General features: G+C 37.7%; 1 protein-coding gene across 1 annotated transcript in view; it reads right to left on the bottom strand.

The window, feature by feature from the left end:
* Positions 1-5,413: 5,413 nt before the first annotated feature.
* AP3B1 (adaptor related protein complex 3 subunit beta 1) overlaps positions 5,414-13,975 on the bottom strand; it is a 291,386-nt gene continuing 282,824 nt past the window's right edge. The window contains exon 27 of the mRNA XM_024928836.4: positions 5,414-6,142. Coding sequence (XP_024784604.1) covers positions 5,989-6,142 — 154 coding nt within the window. The 3' untranslated portion in view covers positions 5,414-5,988. The remainder of the gene's footprint in view (positions 6,143-13,975) is intronic.

Below are 13,975 nucleotides of genomic sequence, written 5' to 3'. Positions count from 1 at the left end.
GTTTTCTTTTCATAGGTCATGGTCTTAACAATTCCTTACCATCCATGGAGTTGGTTGACCCTATCATGAAATAAAACTTCTCATTCATCACATCACTAAAGAAAAAAAATGTGGTTCTTACATGGGGTGAGAAAATGCTCTTCTGGAGTGGCGGGGGAAAACAGGAATCTTGGTGGGGCACTGTTTGAGAAAGCTAATCTCCTTTATCTCTTCCCCCACTATGTTCTGATACTTTCTCCTTGGCAACCACTCTCCCTCCCTTCCTATCCAGGGCAGTGAATGAGGAAGGTGGAGGTGAGGTTTCCCTGCTCTCTTCAAGTGCCCATGCATCATCTGCAGTATCCAAGGCCTGACATGATTGAGTCTACTGGCAGAATTATCTACCAGTTAGGTTTTCTAAACATCTCTAGATCTCAGGATAAAGATGTTTCTTGAGTTACACCTGGATCTTTGGTGTCTCTGGCCCTCAAGGTTGCAGATGTCTTAGACTGTTATCAGTGTCTTAGACTGTTATTAAAGGCAGGTTCATGTCAGTTTCTGAGGGTTCAGTCTTCAGTTGTACATATTTACTGAATCAGCTAGGAATTATATGCACAAGTGACTATGTACATAAAACTGGCCCCAGAGAAAGATAAACACAAGGGAAGATTAGAAATTTTAATATCACCTCAGCTCACAATCACTGAACCAGTAAATAGATAGTAATGGAATTTAATATTCTTTTTTTTTTTTTCTGAGACAGAGTCTTGCTCTGTCACCCAGGCTGGAGTGCAGTGGCACAATCTCGACTTATTGCAACCTCTGTCTCCTGGGTTCAAGCGATTCTCCTGCCTCAGCCTCCTGAGTAGCTGGGATTACAGGTGCCCGCCACCACGCCTGGCTAATTTTTGTATTTTTAGTAGAGACGGGGTTTCACCATGTTGGCCAGGCTGGTCTCAAACTCCTGACCTCAAGTGATCCACCCACTCGGCCTCCCAAAGTGCTGGGATTACAGGCGTGAGCCACCACTCCTGGCTAGAATTTAATATATATATATGTTTTTCTTTTTCTTTTTTTTTTTTTTTGAGACAGAATCTCACTCTGTCGCCAGGCTGGAGTGCAGTGGCATGGAATCTCAGCTCACTACAACCTCTGCCTCTCGGATTCAAGCGATCCTCCTGCCTCAGCCTCCCAAGTAGCTGGGACTACAGGCACGTACCAGCACATCCAGCTAATTTTTTGTATTTTTAGTAGAGACAGGGTTTCACCATGTTTGCCAGATGGTCTCGATCTCTTGACCTCGTGATCTGCCCACCTCGGCCTCCCATAGTGCTGGGATTACAGGCGTGAGCCACTGCAACCAGCCAGAATTTAATATTCTTTAGCTACTTTGACTCTAAGTCTGAAAAGAATCATTTTAGAACCGCAAAGGCACAGGAAATAACTAAAATCCCCAAGGAAATATCTAAAATTGGCCTTTAAGCAGAAGAGTAACATAAACAATGCCTGCTTCTCCTTATCTCTATCTAGTTCAAGGTTTTCCCAACCTTTTTTTCTGCCTCTACACTATTTACAAGTGCAGGCTATTCCCATCCATGATATCTCAACCATTCATTTCTCCTCTAAGCCAGTGGTTCCTAACCTTTCTGGCACCAGGGACTGGTTTCACGAAAGACAATTTTTCCATGGATGGGGATGGAGGGGATGGTTTCTGGATGAATCAAGTACATCACATTTATATTTAGATTCTCATAAGGAGCATGCAACCTAGATCCCTTGCATGTGCAGTTCACAGTAGGGTTTGTGCTCCTATGGGAATCTAATGCCGCTGCTTATATCAAAGGAGGCAGAGCTCGCCTGTCACTTACCTCTGGCTGTGGGCCAGGTTCCTAACAGGCCACGGTAGTGGTCCATGGCCCAGGGGCTGGGGACCCCTGCTCTAAACTACCACAGGCCATTGAGGTGGAGACATGGGGAATGGCTTTGAGAGAAAGGGACTGTGTGAGAGGGGAAAGAGAAGTGAGGGCAAGGAGGGGGAGGGGAAGCATCGCTTTCTTAGGTGTGGCCAGTGTTGCTTTCTGCACAAAGGTATTTTCAAAACATTTTAAAAGATACAGCCTCAGCTGAGAATCACATATTTGCCCTTCTCCCATGCCTAGAAACTCTGTTTTCTCTTCTATATGCCACCCTACTTTTAAGAACTAGCTAGTTTCATTGCCTCAGTGGAACCTTCTCAGACCTCTCTAGCCCACTAATCACTTCTTCCCCTAAACTCAAAGGTACTTACTGGTGTTATTTGACAATTAATCATGCCACACTGCCTCACAATGTTTCTCACAAACCATCTCAGCTTTCAAACAGCTATGTTTCAACTTTGTTTGTCAAGTTACCATGTGGAATCTAACATATTTTTCTCAGAAAACAGTATCACATAGTGGTTAGCTTCCCAGGTCAGATAATAAAGTTCTGCCTACTCCACAACTCAGCTGAAAAGCGGTAGAAAAAAAAAAGTCATGTTACCAAAGTAGGATACAAGAGGATGAACTGATCATGAAAATGTTTCCTGAGGTTAGAAAGCAGGGGGATGGGAGCCGGCGGGGAAGAGGACTTAAGAAGATAAACAAGCACAGTCGAGAAGTCATTGTCTTTCAATTAATCAACCCCAACTGATGGAAGAACAAAAGTGTGTCCCCCATGGCCAGCCAGTCCAGTGCGGTCACCTGTGTAAGGAGGCCGTGGAGGTGAAAAGCTGGGGCCAGCAGGCCTCTGGGGCTGCCAAGCTGCAGGACTTGGCACCTGAAGGAAGTGCGGGTGGGGCGGAGGCAAACCTGTATTAGGATGTAAGCAACACTCATTTGCAAACCAGGGCTCACTAACTTAGGGAGGTCCACATGGTCATTCCTTCGTTTATTGCCAATTAGATTGTACGTTTTTTGAGTAAGTACAGAGCATAACTTATATTTTACTACACCCCTGATGAAGTTTACTGTAGTTCTCCACATTCACAGTAGATATAGTCTTTCAGCAAAAAGGGAATAGAAAGGCTCTGGTTTTTTTTGTTGTTTTTTTTTTTTTTGAGACAGGGTCTCACTTTGTCACCCAGGCTGGAGTGCAGGGGCATGATCACGGCTCACTGTAGCCTCCAACTCCTGGGCTCAAGCTATCCTCCTGCCTCAGACTCCCCAGCAGCTGGGATTAAAAGCATGCACCACCACACCTGGCTAGATTTTAAATTACTTTAGAGACAGGGTCTTGCTCTGTTGCCCAGGCTGGTCTTGAACTCCTGTCCTCAAGTAATCTTCCCACTTCCGCCTCCCAAAGTGCTGGGATTACAGGAATGAGCCACCACAGCTGGCAAACATAGTGCTCTTTTTTTCTCTCTCATTTTGTGAAAACAGGATTTCTTTCTCCCTTTAAACAAAGTTCCCTAGAAGGTCAGAGAGACTACAGAGAGGAAACAAGTCAGGGGAAAGATCTTAGGTTCTCTTTTAGCTGGTCCAACTTTTCTTTTTTTGAAATCTTCCATCAGTCTGGATTCTTATCTTGTCTAACATCTAAATTCTTAACAACAGGAACACAGGTTATAAGGGCAAACTTTTTGTAAGCTATCAAGTTATTCATACGTTTGCAAATAGTTATCGAGAAGGACAAGTATATAGTATTTTAATTTGAGAAATGCATTGTTACAGTCTCTTTAGAATAAAAAAACTCTCATAATAAATAAAGCAAATGTATTGTGATATCAAAAATGAGGCTTAGTCTGAAATATACTATGAGAGCCATTCTTCAAGATTGGTGTACATAAAATGTCCCATTAAGTGAACATTAAAATGAAAAAATATAGCTAGAATTAAGAATTCAACATTGACTAACTCGACTCAATGGAACAGTTTAAAGATAATCATGGATTATGACAAAGTTAAAGGAAATATGAGGCAAGGAACTCTGAATCACCACATCACAAAAGAAAAAAAACCAAACCTTTAACTTGGGGCTTTGGTCATTTTTCTGTTTTACGTGAAAAACATTTTAATGATATTAAGCTACTAGTCATAAAATGGTTTCAACTGGTAGCGCACATTACAATCGATACATACTGTTCACTGATTCATACTACATTATATTATTGATTTAACATACTTTTAAAAGTTAGCAGCCAAAAATAACTTAGTCAAAAGTAAAGTCCTAATTAAATTTCCTTAGTTTAAAAAAATACAAATGTGTGAGCTATCTTTTAAAGACGAGTGTCCTAATTTAAGGAAAAATAAGACCTTTCTCAATCACAACATGCACTTTCCCTCTGCCTGAAGACAGCATGGATAATTTTCTTTTTCTTCCTCAGAAAACAGGTATTAAACCTGTCAAATTCTGTCTAACATTTCAAAAAGTTATTGACTTAAAATTCAAAGTTATGAAGCTCTGAGCAATAAGGCTAATATGGAAATGCCAACGACCTGCGATTACAAAGGGGCTTTTGGGTGTGTGACCACAGCGCCCAGGCTCCAGAGGGAAGTGGAACTCGTGGCTTCCGTACATTGGCACAGAATGGTACAGAATGTACACATGGTACGGAATTGGCACAAAATGTACACGTGGCTTCTGTACATTGCACTTCTGTACATTCTCTTCCCGGAGATTCAGGGCTATATTTCTGGAGCAGGAAAATTTAACAATTTTGTTTACTCTTGTCATCCCACCAGCTTGAAAATTTAAATAATTTTTCGACTCTGTTTTGTTCTTTTCAATATGTATGTTCCAAGAAAATTCCATTCTTTTCTTTTCAGCCTTCCTATAATGCTTCAAGCAATGTACAGTCACTTCCTTTTTACTTTTTAAAAATCATTATGTATGTGGCTCTATACAAAAAGAACTGAGTAGCTTATACTACCTGAAAGTCCATTACCTTGCTTCAAAAAGGAAGTAAAATTTCAGCTGGTTTTAAAAAGGTAAGAAAGTATTAGAAAAGTTCTCTGATTATAGAACAACCTTAAAAACAGTAACTTAAGGTAGCAAATAAAATAAATACTCTAGGAAAAGATGCTAATATGTTGATCATATAACTAGTTTTAAACATTTCTATAAGTTTACGCTAGTTAGTTTCCAAAGTTGGGCATAAGGAAAAATGAGATTCAAAGAATTTGTTCAGCAGGCCACATAATCAGATATCTACTAATAGATCAAAACTACCTAGAAGATGTTTATTTTGCAACATGAAGATTTTTGTTTTTGTTATTAAATACACCAATTTTTTTTCCTTGGAGTAAACTATAAGTAGAAAATTTACTTGGTTTGGAAGTGGTTTTTCTTTCGCTAACTAAACCACATTGCTTCTCTGCATAATGTAACACTCAAAATACTTGCTTTAAAATAAGAAAACTTTAGCATATGAACTTCAGGATTATTAATAGTTTCTCATTAAAAATGCAAAGACAAATATGATTCATATGCTAGTTTATTTATCTTATTATTGAGAGATAATTTCATGATGACAGTTATCAATAATCAATTACAATATCAAGAAATTCAAAGAACAAAATCTTGCAGAGACTATATTTTTTGTATTTGGATTTAAAAAGTATGTGATCTCATTTTCACATACCAAGCTGAGAGGCCATTTAGACTATCTCTGCTAATTTTTGCTTACTGCTGTAGGGAAGAAGATTTCCAATGAACTTTAAATATCTCATTCATGTCTACCATTGTCGAAAAAGAGAAGGAAAACGAGGAGGCCAAAAGAAGCAGCAGGACAGAGAAAACGCCACATGGATTCAAGAGTTGAGACAACTGACAGTAAAATATATGCTCTTTGGTTAGCAAAGCAAAAAGGGGGAAAGTATTGCATACATGATAGATACACACTAGCATTCTAAAGCAGGAGACAAGAATGTCAAGAGTGTATTCTTCCCCCACTGCCAGATGGAAGGGCTATTATTATAAATGAAAGGCAGCAGTAGTGGATGCCAGGCACTTTTGTTGTGTGCCAGATTCTAAAGTCCAGATGTAAGCAGGTTACCCCTGAGACAGGACAGGCTTCAGTTCCCGCAGCAGAACAGAGCCAATCACAGTTTTCTCAGTGTTTATGATAAGCTGGGCTGTAGAGCCTTCCTTCAGTTCCACTGTGACTAGCATCAATGACCCACTGTGCACAGTTTTAGCTGCAAACCTGGAAGAGAAAAAAGAGAGACCTTTTATCATGAGATGGGGAGGGTAAAGGAGATAGCATACATTCAAATAGGATTAAAATAACTCTTTTTTGTCAAATGAAATAATTTGCTGCAGGCTCCCTATTGCCAAAAACCCAAAGCCAAGCATTCTTCTGAAAAATCAATAAACTGTCCAGCCCATGCTAACCACAAGCAGGTAATTTTAGTGCACATTTAAAACAGAATAGAAAAAGGAAGTCTATTTTACTTATTAGTTTAAACAATAGATGCATGTGAATAATTCTCCATTACAAGATATTTGAGAACCATTCATCCACTTGGTATTTACCATTTCACCATGCATAGGGACATTTTAAATAAGCCATTGTATTTTTATTTTTAAAACATGTTAAGAAAAGGTACCTTTCTCAAAGAGCTTCAAAATTTAACTCCTCATATCTGAAAATGATTATGTAATAAGTTAGATAATTTTATGTACATTATAAAATTCTTACTAAGTTTCAATGAATTCACTCATGTAACAATATTCAAATTAAATCTCTAATGTTAATGATGACATGAAGCAAAATCACCTGACAGCTAAGTGCAACCTCACGCTTCCCTTTTTCTTTGTTTTGAAATGTTTAGGACATTAGATCTTTCTTTTTGCTGTAGAGTGTAAACAAAAACATTTCCAGAGGAAACTGGAGGTCTAACGCTCTAACTCTAAATTCCAAGACATGAAGAACCTACTGATTCCACGGAACTAAAAGCAAAACTAGCCTTTTAAGCACTGCAATTGACTGAAAAGCCGTTGCAGGCATAACGAACTTCTGTCAATCCTGCTAATTCATTCTGCATGCACAGTTGAGCCTCAGGGTCATGAAGGAAGAGGACAGGAACCTCCCAAGCCTCCATTTTCCACATGAAGCATGTTCTACACACTTTTTGGGGGAGGGGGTTTGATTGCAGGGATGACTGGAGAAAAACAAAGTTGCTGCACATGAGCTTTTGAAAACACTAACAAGTGTAGAGCAGGTCTGTGACCTGCTGTGACCCCACTTTGCAGGGCCAATCCCCTTGCCCCTTTCTATATGACACGTGTCCGAATCTGAGCCATCTGCCTCAATTTGTGCAACATCTTCAGCCACAATGGCACCCAGTTAGCCCTGACAACAGCTCACAATACATAAAAATAAAACTGCCGCGCTAACAGCACGCTGCGGACTATTCAAGAGCAAACCAACTGGTCAGTGTCTCGTGTCTGACAATTAGCATGGGCCTTGCACAGAGCCCATGGTGTCCACAGGGATCTGTTTAATTACCATCAACATAAAAGAGGGAGTTTATCAGGAGACACTCAGAAAAACTTCACTCCCGACTTAATTAAAATATTAGCCACTTAAGCAGGAAGCAGATTCTCTTTAAATGAAAAGTAATTTCTTTTTTGGGTTTTTAAAAAAATAACATCAAGATCTCATAACACATTAATTTTTTTAAAACCAAACAAGCCATTTTTGGACAAATAAAATCATGAACTAGGTTGTCCAACAATAATTAGAATAATGTATCCAAACCAAAACAGATATGCTAATTTTACTAAATTTCAAATATTATAAACACTTTGAAGTTGTGTTTTAAAATGTTAGCTAATGGGCTATCAACAAAATATGTTAGAAAATCTTCCTAGGCATTTGCTTGTGCACTCTACAAGCATGCTGAAAACTTCCAAGGAATCTGACAGAGCAGTATTCCTACTGAGAGAAGCAATTGTAAGTAACCAGTTTAGGAATATAAATCATACCAATGTTTTTAAAGAGGTTTTTATAAACCTCTTAACACACACATCCATCTGCTTTTCAGACGTACACATGAGAGATTATGAACTAGGTACCTCAATTTCATCTTTGAGAAACATAAAGATCACCAGTCCTAAAATGATCTCTCTTTTCTAAGGCTCCTCACACGTTTATGCATTTCTTTTGTCTAAATTTTTCAGGCTCTTCTGCTTCATAGGAGAATGCTGTTTCTATATTCCTGTAAAACCACGTCACCAAAGGATATGAGGTGGCTCTATTTTCCCATTCATTTATGCAACTTTTCCCACAGATTCGGTCATCACGTGTGTAATTCACTCAACAAATATTTCAACAGAGGTCCCTATTTCTGACAGGGTTATAATTATGTAAACAATAGTCTTATTAGTCCCTTTATTTACTTAACACTTGTGCCTTGGGACCACAGAGAAGGAGATTATGCCTGAATAGGAACACAAAAGCACTGTTGTTTGAATTTCAGGGTTGCACAGCCCCAAGGCACATTTTATCTCTTTTCTATTAAAAAACTTAGAGTTAATGTTACAATTAATATAAAGTTGGCAGAGACAAATGTCAATTTTGGTGTCAGTATGTTGACAGAGATTAGAATTAGTATCTTGGACATATTTTTGAAATCCTATTGCCACAAAAGTCTCAGTACTATAAAGAATAGGGGTATGAAAGAAAAGAGGCATTTGCTTACACTGCAATGGAAACACGCTAAGCAAATCATCCTAGCAACATAATCTGCTAGCTGGTGTAAAAGCTACTGCCTTTATTAACTAGGTCTCTATGTTCTAGTGGACACAAATGGTGGAAGCAATGTTTTAAAGCGGAAGACTAGAAGATCAGATGTTCTGACATTCTCATTTCACAGTTCAGAAAGGATATATTTAATTGGAACACAGCATGATCAAAATTGGTTTGTTTTGGCCCTCGGAAGGCAAAAACCACCACCCCAGATTTATTCATCATTTAACTCCTGCACAGGCTATGCTTCAACATACATGCAAAAAATAGTTATGGAAAGAGTACTAATTCATAAGTAATAAATAGCTAGCTTTGGGATGTCAGAAACATTGATTATAAAGTCAGCGTGGGTCAGATATTTATATACTAAACTTAATGGCTGACATCAGAACCTCTGTACTTGGCCTTGAACTAAGAACACACTGTGACAACATTTTTTCAAAAGGCATGAGAAATTTTTGATCACTATAATGATGATAGCAGCTATCATTTGTTAAGCACTTACTGTGTTCTGGCAGTGGGTTCTAAGTGCTTCACTGGAATTATTTCATTTAATCCTATGAGGCAGGTCACTTTATAGATGAGGCAAGCGAGGCCCAGAGAAGTTGAAGAACTTCCTCAGGGCCACACACCAAATTTCTGGTTGAGCAGAAATCTCAACTCAAGCATTCTGATTCCAGGTCACACAAATTATCTTCATATATACAAAAACGCACCCATAATAATTTGTTTTTATCAGTCAACAGATAAAGTTTTTCCTATTTACCTAATACACACATAATCTATTATTGTTCCAAAAACATTAAGAAGGAAGAGTCCTCTCGTCAAAAATTGTTTACTTGATTTTGTAGTAATGTGTAATTCAAAGCGTGCGGACTTGATTCCTCATATATTTTACATTTCTGCCTTTAAAGATTTAAAACATTTTAAATATCGCCTAGTCCCCTCTCCCTAAAGAGACACCAGCAATGAAAAATACAAAGCCTTTCTGAATGGAGCTGTAACACAGGGAGGGACTACAGGGAGACCAATCAACCTCGAAAAGCAGTAACACCACAAATGAGAACAAATAAGTGCGATGACAGTTAAAGATGTATTGCCTGTGTATGACGGGCTCCATGTTATTAAAAGGACACCATCTAGATATTTTTCATTTCATTCTACCACCAACCACTTGCTGTTTGTAATCACCAACTGAGAAGGTAAAACTGTTTGGCTATATCTGTATTTCATCTTATTAAATGTCTTTGTCTATTATCTCCAGCAATTGACATTTAATCTTTGAAGCCTATAAGAATTCTTAAGATTTACGAAAAAGACAGAATAAGCTGGTTGTCAAAGCTAAATAAAAAAAAGTTTCACTCTTCTTAAAAAGTTATTTTGTCTTAACTATAGTCATAATTATAAAAACAGACCAAATAGCAACAACAAATTTGAAAAAAATCTAATATCTATAATACACGGATTTATTCTCCGTGCACTTAAACTATACTTTTTAAGATTTGTAACAAACTGGCTATAAATCATACATGTTCTTTGTTAGAAGGAAAAGAAATCCTATAATTCAATTGTTCTAACAATTAACATTAACAGTACAGCATGAATTTAAAAGTATTTATCTGAGAGGCTGCGTCAGTCTCCAGGGTAGTCACAAACATAACATTTTTTACACAGAATCAGATTTGCTATACTTAATGCAACAGCTCTAAGACATGCTTTTTCTTCTCTTGGATAGTCTTCCTGGTTTCTGATTTTTCTATTCTGAGTTCAATTTTCTTGTGCTTTCTGTTCTACTGGTTACCAGAAGCTGTGACAATGACCCACTCAGGCTAAAACTTTTTTTTTTTTGTACTCTGTACATGAAGTCTTCAATTACTGCCTGCTGAAGCAGACAGAATCCTATTAGTAAGAAAGACGATCACAAGATGCAGTGCCCTGCCCTAGCTGTATAAAAATAATTAGTCCAAAGTTGACAAATGTGTAATGAAGTCGCACGATCATTATATGTAAGAAATACTGGTTGGAATAAGCCTCCTAAACATCAATACCAAAGCATAGTGATTTGGAGCGCTATCTGCCAAAGGATTTAAAATTATAAATCTTTATTACCTTGAGTTATTATAGTAGAACATTTTAAACAGGCAGAGAATTTGTAAGTTGTAAAAAATTCTATTTTGTTGACTATAAAATTGCATTTTAAAGTTAAACCATTACACTATTGAATTAATAGTGAAGGACAAAAAAAGCATTTACACGTGATTTAGTTTTAGAGAATTTACACAAAGCAATGTATTTTTCCCAATTATTTAAAAAATCACCTAACAATATTGTAGTATTTTCCTCTAACGTTCAAATGAGAAAAGTTAAAATAAAAAATAAACAACCACCATAATTTAGGACTCTCTAGTTCCTACTCTAATCTTCAGAGATGGTATAAAAAAATTATTCCCCACACTATCAGGCCAATGATGCATTCTCTTTCTTTATATAGGAAAGCTAAAAAATCTAAGTGCCCTTGCTTAAAGAAGACATAAAACATCCCAGTTATTTCAGAGCACTTCTGGTTTGTCTGGTGGGGGTGGAGTGAGATGGGGTTAACAAGAGAAAACTAATAGTAAAACAAATACATTCTTACCCCATTCTCTTCGATTCCTTATAAAATTGTCAACCCAGAAGGAAAAGCATCAAGAATACCTTTCTTTCATTTTTACGTGAAACAGTTATAGATTCCCATTAGTAAAATTGTTGCATTAGAGGACATTAAATGGTGAACTTAAATAAAACTTAAATAGAGAATGTTTTAAAGTAAAAATCAGCTGTGCAGTTTGGTTACTTCTGAAATATCCAAATATGCTTTCTGTGTGAAAATTAACTGAGGTCCGCATTTGTTTGTCAATGAACTGATGCTCAGGGCCTGCAGAGTTCAAAGCAGTCAGATAAAAATGCAGTGCTGTCCTCTAGTGGACAGCCACCAACCTGAGAAAGAACTGTTTTGATTACTAAAGAGGTTCTACAAATCTTCAGTCCTGTTTGAGACTCAAAATTTGTCATATTGTAGAAAAGACCTGAGCCTGATAGTTTTATACTTAAAACTGTTTATACAAAATTTTGTTTCTGTTTATACAATGAAGAAGGTTGACAGTAGTATCAGGGCTTATAAAATTAGGGCAACAAGATGTCCAATGTTATTTGAAAAGCAAAAATTCTTTGGAGAATTACAAATTCTCCAAAATTACCCAGAATTAAAATCCCATATAGTTACCAACAGAGAAGAAAACAACTAACAAACAAAAACAGTAACTCAAACGTTAATCAACCTAAGAATAGAGAAAGGGAAATATTAGAGACCCCATCAAGAAGTGTCTTTGCCATTTGTGTTTACAACCCTAGCACCAGCAAAATCTGTCACAAAGGTCTCCAAAAAAATACTAAGTGAAGGAGTTACACATTATAGATCTTTTTAGGATACCAAAAATAATGTGTACCAGTATTTCCCCTATTAACAACCTTCAAACAGGTATGTAATAACAGTGATTAACTGGGTGAGTTTAAGGCCTAGAAATGGAACAAGTTGGCCAGGCATGGTGGTGCATGCTTGTAATCCCAACACTTTGGGAAACCCAAGCGGGAGGACTGCTGGAGCCCAGGAGTTCAAGACCAGCCTGGGCAACATAGGGACACCCTGTCTCTACAAAAAAAAAAAAAAAAAAAAAAAAATTAGCTGGGCATGGTGGCATGCACTTGTAGTCCTAGCTACTCAGGAGGTTGAGACAGGACGATTGCCTGGGCCCAGTTCAAGGTTGCAGTAAGCTACAACTGTGCCACCGCACTCTAGCCTGGGCAACAGAGTGAGACCCTGTCTTAAAAGAAAAAAAAAAAAAGAAATGAAACAAGTTGTTCTTTACCTGTACTTGAATTAAATAATAAGACTTTTATTTTAAACCTGAAATAAACTGTCTTTATGTGTGTTGATAAATTAAAAAGTTGACTACTTGGTTGCCAATGGATACACTGTTTCACTCACAGCACCAGACTTTCCTAATAGTTAAGGACCTAGTGACAACACTAAACCAACATTTATTCGACTAGGATTGTAATTATCCACAAGTTGCATATGGTAAAAGCTTGCAAATTTAAAAAGTGACAGGATAAACAAAATCCAAATTACTAATTAAGATATACGGGGGGGCGGAGGAGGGGGAGAGGGAAAGGAATATCAGTAGCGAATACAAGTTAATAATGAAAGTTGCTCCAGAATCTTACTGAATAAGCTAAGAACTAAAATAGAATCATGGCAGAGACAGGGTGTTCTGTCTTCAATCAAATATCACCTTTTCTCCTCAGAGGGTTAATTTGTGGTTCATGAAAAGGCAAAATGAGTAGGTAAGTGTGACAACTTTTTCAACAATATTATTGTATACAAATGTCAGGATTTCTGACTATGGGTGAAAATGTGAGATGGCTGAGACTGCTGAAAGACATACACAGTTATGGTCTAAGACTGTTTTATAGACACCGCTCTAATGTACTCCCGTAATGGACAATACACTGTCTTGCTGGAGCACTCTGGGATATGTGTAAGAAAAATTAAACCAAACATCTCATCTACTGGCATCCCTTACTGACTAATCAGTAAAAAATAAAACATATAAACACAGGAAAAAATATTTTGAAATGTGTCATGTGGCATTACAGCTTGATAATTCCAGGCAGCCTCAAACTGTGGACTTCGGAACATTTGCCTTCCAACCACTTGGAGTGCTGCCTAAAATAGAGATTCCTGGGCTCTTTCTCAGATTTACTGAAGCTGAGTTTTTGGGGTGGGTTCCAGAAATCTGAGTTTTACACAAACTCACACATGATTTTTTTGTACAGAAAAACCTTAGCGATTTCGGAGCTACATGTTTTTTGTTTTCTGCTTTTTGGCCACTGCACTTACTCATAAGTGCTGTTATCAGAGGACATGCAATATAATAAAAGCAAGGCACCTCAGTTTCCACGACGCTGAACACAAACCTCCTTCCTAAACCCTTCCTGGATATTTCACAGAGAATCACATGAAAGTTTTCCTGGCCCTGAATGAAACTGGGATCCCCACAGCTAACGCCTCTAATCTCCTACCTTCGAACACATGAGGTCTTGCCCTTTCCCCTTTGCAGTCCATTCATATACTGGTTTAATGCTGTCCATTTTGCCCTTGGGATACACTTTATTTATGTATTAGTTTACTAGTATTGTCTTAAGTAATATGCATTAAGACCTTCACAATGTATAGTATATCTCATT

The sequence above is a fragment of the Pan paniscus genome, chromosome 4 (assembly GCF_029289425.2).
Source record: "Pan paniscus chromosome 4, NHGRI_mPanPan1-v2.0_pri, whole genome shotgun sequence".
Classification (NCBI taxonomy): domain Eukaryota; kingdom Metazoa; phylum Chordata; class Mammalia; order Primates; family Hominidae; genus Pan; species Pan paniscus.
The sequence above is the reverse complement of the archived record's forward strand: the minus strand, read 5'-3'. Positions and strand labels throughout refer to the sequence as shown.